Source organism: Lepisma saccharinum, chromosome 9, assembly GCF_977018435.1.
Source record: "Lepisma saccharinum chromosome 9, izLepSacc3.1, whole genome shotgun sequence".
Lineage (NCBI taxonomy): Eukaryota > Metazoa > Arthropoda > Insecta > Zygentoma > Lepismatidae > Lepisma > Lepisma saccharinum.
Genome location: NC_139237.1, coordinates 33575486 through 33588027, shown reverse-complemented (window position 1 = coordinate 33588027; position 12542 = coordinate 33575486). Strand labels below are relative to the sequence as shown.

The following is a 12542-nucleotide window of genomic DNA, read 5'->3' as shown; positions in this document are numbered from 1 at the left end:
TGGTACGACAGGTTCAAGGTTCGATCCCTGGCAGGAACTCCAAAACTTCTGTCTGGCCCAACATCGTGAGGACAATTGGGGAGCTACTTAAAAGCAATGTGGAAGCAATTCCTCTCTCAAACCTAAATGGGAGTCAATTTGAACATGTGTCACCGAATGGAAAACCACTTGGCAGACCTTGTCCCTCAAAATTAATTTTACTCACTAAATGTAGTTTTCTGGAGGACCTAAACATGCCCTTTTATGCACCTTAGGTAGCTAATTTTACAGTTTTCTTCCAAAGGATTCCACTCCCGACTCGTAATCATAAACCGCTATGAAACCAGAGGTCCCAGGTTCAACCTTGCTTCATGTCTGTCCCATCGCCATATCATTGGGTCGTCATTCAATCTCATCATCGCATTTTACTCAAGAGGTAGAAAGCTGTGTAAAATAAGCCAATAGAAATGATTGATTGGTTTGGTTTATTTTACTCCACGTTTCTAGCACTTTTTGGATAATCTCGATGATAAAGATGATTAATGACATGATGAAATTGATGAAAGGACACTGACCCATGCCCAGGCCGGGAATCGAATTCCTGGACCCCTGGCATTGCTGCGCGATGTGCTAACTACTCTGCAACGAAGATCGGCATACAATAAGTACCATCACAAATAAAAAATATGGCCAGGCCGAGATTCGAACCTGGGACACCTGGTGTCGTAACGCCACCTGCTAACGACTCCTTATGGAGGTGTTGGTCCAAATAGAAATGAAAATTAGAAAATGCCGTCTTGAATTTGCATGAACCAACTTCACCACTCACGCGTAGAAAATTTTCACTCCCACTACAATAGGCAAGTAACAGAAAATGCTTGAAAAGCATAATTATATTATGTAAGTAACTATTATTCACTATATAACTTCGGAATAATTTCATTTGTATGTCTAGTCAACTTTGCTACCTAAGCAGCAGCGGCAGCTCAGAAAGATATGCAGAATTTTGAAACGTATTATTTCTAGAGCATGCAGACTACTGTAAAATTTTCATTACGTGTACATGTCTAGTTTTCTTCCTCAAGTGGACTGTAACTTATATTTCATTACTTGTGAGATCAACCACCCTGGGAGTCAAGCCTGGACTCCTGTGTGGTAGTCGGACGCCCTTTTAGAACGTCAGTGTGTTGAGAACATTTGCTCCATCAGTCAATCCTGCTCCATTTTTCTAGAGGAAAACAAGCTGGCAGCTTGACACTCGAGATTTCACTCGCAATGTATGAGAGCAAGATCAGAAACACTCCGTGATCCTACCTTCTCGCGTTCACCACTCGGATCAATCTCTACTTCAAACTAGCTGACAGTCATCAATTGTCCACCAAATCAACAGAGTAGGGCAAAAAGAGGCAGAGGCTTCTTGAAAATGAGTGGGAAATTATCAAGGAACGATGTGAAGTCAGTACATAAAAAGGCTTATTAGTTTACCACAGACTAAAACTTAGTCGAAGCAATAAAACCCCAAGTTCTAAGTGAATTTCACGGTAGCAATCGACCAATCTATTCTCTGAATTTTCAGAGAATAATCTTTCCCTCCATTGCAAAACATCCGCAGAAGTGTTTGTGCGTGTGTGTGTGTGCGCGCGAACCTGAAGAATCCGCCCAGTTACTGTCAGTATCTTTGTTTGTCATTAGTCCCTGCGCCAGAAAAGGGAGAAACAGTAGAATTTTGTCTCTCGCAATTTGAAAAGCATAGGGGAGTCCTAAAACCATAAAATAATATGTTCCCATTTAATAAATAATAAAACTACATCCCATATTATACAGTGTGTAAAAGTTGTGGTGCAAATAAAGAGAACAAAAGTACTGCAGAAATTTCTCCCCGCGTTCTTCAACATATTTATAAAGGCATCGAGGTGAAACCAATCCTCCATCTGTTTCTATAGGCGATAGACTGGGGTACTTCAATCCATTACCTTTCGATCATTGCAGTAGGGGTCAAGGGAGATAACTAACTAACTAACTCTCTAGCCTTCTTAAACCCGAAGGTTCATGGCTGCAGCAACACAGGCCTTCCATCTTTCCCTATCTTGAGCAAGATCTATATACTCTTTTCCATCCCTACCGATTTCCCTTAGGTCCATCTCAACGTTGTCCCTCCATCTTCGTCTTGGCCTTCCTACAGGTCTCTTACCATCAGGTTTCCCAACAAGAATCCTGTATACTCCTCTTTCCTCTCCCATTCGTGCCACATGGCCTGCCCACCTAAGTCTTCTTGATTTAATTATTCTAATAATATCTGGACATGAATACAAATTATGTAGTTCTAAATTATGTAACCTTCTCCACTCACCTGTCTCCTCATCCCTTTTAGGTCCAAAGATTTTCCTAAGGATTTTATTCTCAAATACTCTCAATTTATGTTCCTCTTTCAATGTAAGGGACCAAGTTTCACATCCATATAATACTACAGGCAAAATTACTGTTTTGTATATTTTAACTTTTAGTTTCTTAGATATTAAACGAGAAGACAAAAGTTTATGAAGAGAGAAGTAACATGCATTTCCTGAATTAAGCCTACTTTTTATTTCCTCTTTAATATAATTTTCATTTGTTAATATTACTCCTAAGTATTTGAATTTGGAAACTGGTTCAAACGAGTTGTTATCAATAATTAGATTTTGATTATTACCTAACACTTGGTTTCGGCCTGTAAGCATATATTTAGTTTTCTCTTTGTTAACTTCCAAACCTATCTCTTTAGCAGTTTTGAAAAATATTTTAGCATTATTCTTAATTGTATTCACATCATCCCCCAGTAAGTCTACATCATCTGCATATGCTAACAACTGAGTCACACCATTTAATTTTAGTCCTTCTTTAGTTTCTTTTACCTTACTTACAGCATATTCTAAGGCAAAATTAAAGAGCAAAGGAGATAATGCATCTCCTTGTTTTAACCCATTATGAATTGTAAATTTGTCAGACATATTAATACCCACACGAATTTTACTTTCTGTTTCACTGGTGCATATTTTTATCATACTAACAAGCTTCTTAGGTATTCCAAACTCTACTAATATATTATATAATTTATCTCTTTTGACCGAATCATATGCTTTTTTGAAATCAATGAATAGTTGATGGACATTTTGATTATATTCCCACTTTTTTTCAAGTGTCTGTCTGATGTGAAAAATTTGATCTGTAGTTGATCTGTTACGTTTAAATCCACATTGATAATCACCTATAATTTCATTAGCATATGGGGTTAGTCTTGTTAAAAGAATGTTAGATAATATTTTATATGTTGTTGAGAGTAGAGAAATTCCACGGTAATTATTGCAGTTCATTTTATCACCTTTTTTAAACACAGGGACAATTATGGATTCTTTCCACTGTTGAGGGATTTCTTCTTTATTCCATATTAAACAAATTAATTTATGAATTTGACATATTAATGAATTTCCACCATACTTAATTAACTCAGCTGGTATTAAATCAATGCCAGGTGCTTTGTTATTCTTTAGCCTTTTAATAGCATCTTTAACTTCAGTCAAGTTAGGTTCTGGAACTAAAGGTTCTGCTGTGTGTACTTCATTCACTACTGATTTATCTCCTACATGGACATTTAAAAGGTCATTAAAGTAGTTCTTCCATCTATTTGGAATATCGCTTGGGTCAGCAAGAAAATCACCGTCTTTATCTTTTATCAAGTTTACTTTAGGTTGCCACCCCTTTCTAAACTCATTTACACCTTTATATAAATCTCTGATATTTTTATTTTTGCTGTTTGTTTCAATTTCGTTAATTTTGCTTTTCAAGTAATCTCTTTTTTTACTTCTAAACGTGCGGTTAACTTCTCGCTTTATTCTATTATAATTGTTTAGATTTGTATCATCAGAGTTATTTAACCACCCAAGTCTAGCCTGATTTCTTATTTCTATTAGATTATGACATTCATTATCAAACCATGGCTTACTTTTTCTCGGTTTATGGTATCCTATACTTTCTTTAGCTGCTGATTCTATTGCATTACGTATGTGCTCCCAATTCTTATTTACGTCTATTTCATTTATATTTTCATCATCATTTAAATCCTGCAAAATATCAAATCTATTTGACAGTTTAATTTGGTAATCTTTCTTAATTCTTTCATCAGTAAACTTTCCTGTATCAAATTTTAGAACTTTTAGATTTTGTTGCTTATGATTTAACACTGAGAGTCTTTCTCTTAATTTAGCAATTACTAAATAATGGTCACTGGCACAGTCCGCACCTCTATGTGTACGAACGTCAATTATACTAGTATGTCTTCTCTTATCAATGAGAATATGATCTATCTGATTATGAGTTTTACCATCTGGAGAAGACCAGGTATATTTATGGATATCTTTATGTTTAAAAGTGGTACTTTTCACAATTAAATTCTTTGAGGTTGCAAAAGTAATCAATCTTATACCATTATCATTACTTAATTCATGAAGACTTTCTTTACCAATCGTAGGTTTAAATGTCTCTTCTTTGCCAATCTGTGCATTACAGTCACCTAACAGAATTTTCATATCATACTGAGAAAATTTATCAAAGACCTGTTCTAACTCTGTATAAAAATCATCTTTAGTATTATCATCTTTATCTTCCGTTGGTGCATGTATGTTTATTAAAATAATTTTACACCACCTACCCTGTAAAACTGCATATGATATCCTATCATTAATAAATTCTACTGTTTTAAGAGTCGAGATAATTCTATTATTTATAAAAAAGCCTGTTCCAAAACTATGATTTTCAGTACCACCATAGAAAAAAGTATAATTTTTAGTTTTACAATTCCCTTCTCCTGGCCACCTAACTTCCTGGACAGCTACTACATCTAATTTATACTTAACTATCTCATTAACTGTACACTGAAATGCCCCAGGCCGGTAAAGGCTGAGAACATTCCAGGTGCCTAATTTAATATCCTTATTCCTAATGTAGATCTTATCCTTAGTCCAGAGACCTCCCAAAGTAGTCCCCACCCGGAGATCCGAACGGGGGACTATTTTACCTCCGGAATATTTTACCTTGGGAACATCCATGGCCTTATATTGCTGATTCTTGACATGGCTTTTTACAGTGCAGAGTTGTCAGCTCTACGCGTAACCCCCAATATGAATGGAGGAACTACTACACAAGACAAACACAAACACATTAGACAGCACAATTACTGCACAAGATGAACACAAACACATTAGATAGCACAACTACTACACAAGACACACACAAACACATCACAACTATAACACAATATAAACACAAACACCCCATAACTACTACACAATATAAACACAAACAAACTACACACCACAACTACTACACAAGACAAACACAAACAAATTAGACAACACAACTACTACGCAAGGCAAGACAAACATACTAGACAGCACAATTACAACACAAGACACATACATACACACCACCGATACTACACAAGACAAACAGAAACACAATGTGTGGGGCTACTCATTTTTTTTTCTAAACCAATTGTTAACTATTCTAACCTAAACGTGACTGAACCTACCCTTACAAGTAATGGTTCGTGGGGCCATGCGTCAATGGTTTGTGGGGCTACGTAGCAATTTTTTTGTGGAGTGGGGTAGAGGCAGAAATCGTATCTTTCCCTTCCGGCGGCTGTGTCTACCTGGAACTGGTGGGGCAGTTGAAATGCCAGCAGTAGCTCCTTCCTGCCTTACCCACTGATCACACCGAGGGACAAGAAGAGAGTTGAGATTGATTAATATTTCACCGCTAGATAAGCTACTCCTCGGGATGTCCTTTTAAAACCATAGAATAATAAAAATAATTCAAAATTTCTGCAAAAAAACAAAACAAAAACAAATGAAATTGAATGTGACATGCCCATGAGCTCATCGAAAGGAAAACCAGAAGACTAATCTACAGAGGTTGTTCGCTTTATATCCGACCATTTTTGACAGGTACTCACCTTAAGAGATACCGTGTCGCCACCACCGATCATGTTCTAATGGACCCCCAGCATTGTGGACTATCGCCCGGCATCGCAGTTTGCATTGCAGCAAGCTACGGTGCAGGACAGGCACTCCTCCCTGCAAGCTTTCCATAGACCACCCAGGGTGCACGAGCAGCGAATTTGAAGATGTCGTTTCAACAGTCCAAATGCGTAAAAATCCATTGGACTGACATCTGGGCTTTTCACAGGAATGTCTTCAAATGGAATGACACAAATTCCTAATTCCTCTGTCATTTCCTGATAAAAACGTAGTGATGTTCTGGCGGTATGACTCGAAGCCTTGTCCATATGGATCATCATCTGATTCGCGTCCATTCCATACAATTGTGGGATGTCTCTCCGATAGATAGGTGTCAGAATGGAGTCTTGGAAGTATCTGGCATTCACCTTCACGTTTTTGTCCACCTTGCATATCATCAACTTACCCTCATATCCGAATCCCGTCACAACCATAAAGCCACGAGGGAAACTTTCCCTGCACTGACGAACAAAGTTGCTGCGCCCCTTCCCGTCAATGTCACGGTATGTGATCTCCCGAATGTGAGTACCACCAGTGAGATGGACATATAATTCATCCATTGTGACAACTTTCTTCCATTTGGAACCCACCAGGTACTATTCATACAGTTTCCTGCAGTTCGCCTTACGTTCGGCAATGTGACGCAGTAGAAGGTGGTGTACATGGCTTGCAGCCCTTCTCCTGGTGGTTTTCGTGGGTGAATGTTTCACAACGGGCCACAATAGCTTTCGCAGTAGTCACCCCGAGTGTTAACCCATTCTCCCGAAACTGTTTCACAATGCATACGTATGAAAACTTAGCATGGAAAAGGGCCATTACGTAACCCTCCCAATACCGGTTGATTTTTGGCGCCATTTGATAACATTCACTGCCATCATTCATGCACCTACAAGGTCAGACACAACACTACTCCTGCCAGCAGACCCATAGTTCCAGCATGATTCGCCAGGTGGCAGCACCGAATCGAAAATGGTCGGATATAAAGCAAACAACCTCCGTATATTTAAATATTTTGCTGCTTTACCAACTACCAGAGCAATAGACGTATCACTAGAGATCGAAAAATACCGAAGCGGTTTTAGTTATGGTATTGGCGAGCGATTGTGTACTGCAGACTTTTAGATGCTTTCTACAATCACTTTGGGTGAGTTGGAGTTTCTGTTTAAAAATCATGTTTTGCACAACTATGTTAATCGGGACTGGACCTACAGTTTAATGTTGGATCCGAACCACTGTATTACTCCGCCAGGCATCGACTCCGAGTTTCCTTAATTACAAGGCAACGATGTTATCACAACACCAATATGGGAGATTCTACCAGTCAGTTTGAAACGTAACTATCGGAAGAAAGCTTACGCATTGCTTGTGCTTCACTCGATTTAATATCGATAGTTCAACAGCTTTCATTGCAAATTGTAGTGAAATCAGAGAAATTAAAATTTTCTTGTAGAGTAATTTTTACTTAATACCTTACCTTCATTACCTTAATAATTTTAAATGCATTTGAGCATTATAATTTGTTCATTACCATATAGGTAAGACCTTCCATTAGCACTATAACATATTAAAATTATGTTTCTAGACTTGTATTATTTTATAGATTTGAAACTGTCTATAATAATGTATTTCTTCCTTTTATAAAAGAGGTGCTCGATATCAACACAATTCCAACAGGGATCATCTGTTTTCTAAGGATGATCCATGATGTTTTTCGTCATGGATAAAAGCATGATTAATGTTATTACCCCCCCCCCCCCCAAGCCGACTGACGAAACTCCGCCTATAAATATTTCCTTACATCCCTGTGACGAATGTTTTTTTTAAAGCATGCAATATTAATTATTAATTTTCTAGTGTTTGAATCTATACTTATTCTAATACTATCTTTCAAGAGACCACCTCTTCTCTCGGATTCAGAAGAGCAATGCTCCCTTTCTTCAGAAATAGGTATCGTAGCGTAAGTGGAGCAAGAGTTCACAGAATTCCAGGGGGTAACATGATGTAGCTGTAAGCTCATTGCATTTGTAGTAAGATCACTCCGTCGTAGGTTCGATCTCCATCCCTGTTAAAATAGGTTGCTTTTACACAGAGTGAGTTCACATATCATTAAATAGCTGTTGCCTGTCTCTTTAAATGTCTGTTTAATATACTGCTCATTTTACTTACATTTAAAAAATTAACAACTCTAATTGCAGGTACCCATTCAAGAAACCTGGGAGAGGAGGTGAAATAATCAAGCGCCATTTGCGATCAGAAGAATACTCCTTTCCTTTTAATACTAATAATCCGAATCCTACTATCATAGAAGATATTGATAGACCCAACAGCTCCAAAATGTCATTTGGCAGTGGGACTGGAAATAATACAAGAAATTCCAAAATGCATTCAAGACCTCACACTGGAGAGAATCCCTATGAATGTTCAACTTGCAAAAGAGCATTTACAAATCAGGGAGACCTACAGAAGCATTTAAGAATTCACACTGCAGATAAGTCCTTTGTATGTTCAGCTTGCAATAAAGCATTTACAAGACAATCAAACCTAGAGGTCCATTTAAGAATTCACACTGGAGTGAAGCTCTTTGTATGTTCAATGTGCAAAAAAGCATTTACAAATCAGGGAAACCTACAGATGCATCTAAGAATTCACACTGGAGAGAAGCCCTTTGTATGTTCAACTTGCAAGAAAGCATTTAGAAATCAGGGTTACCTACGGAACCATTTTAGAATTCACACTGGAGAGAAGCCCTTTGTATGTTCAACTTGCAAGAAAGCATTTACAATGCGAGGAAACCTACGGGTCCATTTAAGAATTCACACTCGAGAGAAGCCCTTTGTATGTTCAACTTGCAATAAAGCATTTGCAAATCAGTCACACTTACGGGTCCATTTAAGAATCCACACTGGAGAGAAGCCCTTTGTATGTTCAACTTGCAAGAAGGCATTTACAAGGCGGGGAGACCTGCAGGTCCATTTGAGGATTCACACTGGAGAGAAACCCTTTGTATGTTCAACTTGCAATAAAACATTTAAAATTAAGGCAGACCTACGAAAGCATTTAAGAATTCACACTGGAGAGAAGCCCTTTGTATGTTCAACTTGCAAAAAAGCATTTACAGTTCAGGGAAATTTACAAAAGCATTTAAGAATTCACACAGGAGAGAAGCCCTTTGTATGTTCAACTTGCAAAAAAGAATTTACAAGTCAGTCATACCTACGGTTCCATTTAAGATTTCACACTGGAGAGATGCTCTTTGTGTGTTCAACTTGCAAGAAAGCATTTCAAACTGAGTCAAACCTAAAGGCTCATTTAAGAATTCACACTGGAGAGAAGCCCTCTGTATGTTCAACTTGCAATAAGGCATTTACAAACCCGGGAGACCTACGGAGGCATTTAAGAATTCACACTGGAGAGAAACCCTTTGTATGTTCAACTTGCAATAAAACATTTGCAAATCTGGTAAACCTACGGGTCCACTTAAGAATTCACACTGGAGAGAAGCCCTTTGTATGTTCAACTTGTAATAAAAGATTTAAAATTAAGGCAGCCCTACAAAAGCATTTAAGAATTCACACTGGAGAAGAACCCTTTGTATGTTCAACTTGCAAGAAAGCATTTGCAAGCCAGTCACCCCTACGGGTCCATTTAAGAATTCACACTGGAGAGAAGCCCTTTGTATGTTCAACTTGCAAAAAAGCCTTTACAGATCAGGGACCCCTACGGAGCCATTTAAGAATTCACACTGGAGAGAAGCCCTTTGTATGTTCAATTTGCAAGAAGGCATTTACATATAAGGGAAACCTACGGGTCCATTTAAGAATTCACACTGGAGAGAAGCCCTTTGTATGTTCAACTTGCAATAAAGCCTTTACAGATCAGGGAGCCCTACGGAGGCATTTAAGAATTCACACTGAAGAGAAGCCTCTTGTATGATAACTTGCAATAAAACGTTTAAAATTAAGGCAGACCTACGAAAGCCTTTAAGAATTCACACTGGAGAGAAGCCCTTTGTATGATAAACTTGCAAGAAAGCTTTTACAAGTCGGGCAGGCCTACGAGTCCATTTAAGATTTCACCTTTGAGAAAATCCCTTTGTATTATCAACTTGCAATGAAGCGTTTACAAATCAGGAAGACCTACGGAGACATTTAAGAAATCACGCTGGAGAGAAGCCCTTTTTATGTTCAACTTGTAATAAAAAAATTAAAATTAAGGCAGCCCTACAAAAGCATTTAAGAATTCACACTGGAGAAGAGCCCTTTGTATGTTCAACTTGCAAGAAAGCATTTGCATGCCAGTCACCCCTACGGGTCCATTTAAGAATTCACACTGGAGAGAAGCCCTTTGTATGTTCAACTTGCAAAAAAGCCTTTACAGATCAGGGACCCCTACGGAGCCATTTAAGAAGGCAGTTACAGGTCAGTCAAATCTACGGAGACATATGAAAACTCAATCAGATAGCAGCTCTCTGTACGTTAATGCAATGTAACTCAAATAGGCAGAGAGATGGAGGTAATAGCAACAGAAAGTAAGAAATGTTGTTATTCCATCTAGTACTAGGTGTTGGTCATAGTAACCAATCACATCACAGTTAGTAGTTGTAGGAACATCTGCAAATATTTTAAAATATATTAGTGTTTCCATCAAACCAAAATATAGTACACATTTTTATCCTCCTCAACTTTGCACCCCTACAGTGTTAACAAGTTACTATATCTACATGATTGAATAGTATGGCATTCACATCATGCTGATTAGTTCTGCAATTATCTAGCTCAGATTAAATCAGGTAAATAATATTTTTTGGCAGGAAAAATAAGCAAATTCATTGAGAATGGTGCTAGCGATATATTAATTTTATAACTGGGATATACTAGCAGATGAATCACCAAATTTACTCTGCCAAGAAGCTACTTTACACATTTAGAAATACAGTACAAAAAGTATATGCAAGGGCATATATTTTTCCCTCTGTTTTTTTCATGAATGTTCGTTTTTGATTCTGCAGGACAGGGAAAATGGTGACAGCAAATGTGCAGAGAAGTGCGTTGAACAAATTTGTGAGCACATTGTTGTGGTACCAACACGACCGTACTGCATATCGTGGCAACAGTATAGTGAAAATTACCCATCAGAAAATGTTGAAGAGTATATTCGTCGGCAAATGTTTGTGACCTACCTGGTTTCACTTATTACTGCCTTGGATCTACGATTTTCACCTGATAACCATCATTGTCGGGAAGTGTTCATTTTCATCCCAAATACCCCAGACTATTGTCATTTGATGAGTATAGCAAGTTGGTAACAAAACTGATAACCTAGAGGCTGAGGCTGCAAGCTGTTTTTTTTCCCTTTTTTGTCAATTTAACCAATGCAAACAACTGATTCTCTTATGCTGTGAACTTTCGAGAATGTGGCTCATACCGCCTCAATGTTTTTTTCTGTAGCTATTGCCGAAATGATTACAGTGACTTTACCAGCTACAACATGCGCTATCTAGAGATCTTTCAGCACACTGCTTCTACGCATGAAGACATGTTTGAAATCAACCATGTTGCAGGATCGACTCGCAGGATTGTATATGTTAAGCGTTCACTGACTAAAAGTGCAAAGTGATCCAAACTTTCATTGTAGGGTGATTGACTAATTTCGTAGTTTGTGTTGTGTTGCCTTCTGCAAGTGAAGGATGTGGTAGGTGCTCATATATTTGAAATGTGTTCACACATTTAGCTTTGAGTTTAGTGTTTCATAAATGAAAGGCACCTGGTTTTTCTGAGTTTGCCCCATTGTACCAAATTTCCTGGCAGCGACCATCCGAAATCCCATGGGTGCATCGTATATATATATATATATATATATATATATATATATATATATCTTGGCTTACAGATACAAAATACAGTGTGTAATTATTTTCGAGGAGGCAATAAAACATGTTAAACTTGTATTTGTAATACCTTAATTCATTTTGTATTTTCCCATTTGCTAGCTTCTGAACTATTGACAAGTCATTTTAGATTGTTTGTTGTATTTTAGAGCTAGAAAAATCTATTCAGTGAATTTATATAAAGAGCCTTGTTTTTGGCCTTTATCACAACGGTTTAAATTATTTTCCAAATTCAAGTACTTAGAATTAATACTAACAAATGAAAATGATATTAATTTATGTCAATTTATATTTAATTGCATAATAATAGAATATATATATATATATATATTAAGGAGGGAATAAAAAGCAGACATAATTCAGGAAATGCATTTTACTTTTCTCTTCATGATATTTTATCTTCTAATATAATATATAAGAAACTAAAGTTAAAATATACAAAAAAGTAATATTGTTTGTAGTATTATCTGGAAGTGAAACTTAGTCCCTTGTATTAAAAGAGAAAGATAAATTAAAAGTATTTGAAAGTAAAATCCTTAGGAAATATTTGGTTAATTATATATATTAGGTTGCATAATTTAGAACTACTCAATTTTGTAACGGTCGGATTGACCATTACTGGTTTT

General features: G+C 37.2%; 1 protein-coding gene across 1 annotated transcript in view; it reads left to right on the top strand.

The window, feature by feature from the left end:
• The window catches only part of LOC145991989 (uncharacterized), a 60330-nt gene extending 48506 nt beyond the window's left edge, over positions 1 to 11824 (top strand). The window contains exon 4 of the mRNA XM_083127979.1: positions 8225 to 11824. Coding sequence (XP_082984105.1) covers positions 8225 to 9962 — 1738 coding nt within the window. The 3' untranslated portion in view covers positions 9963 to 11824. The remainder of the gene's footprint in view (positions 1 to 8224) is intronic.
• Positions 11825 to 12542: the final 718 nt, after the last annotated feature.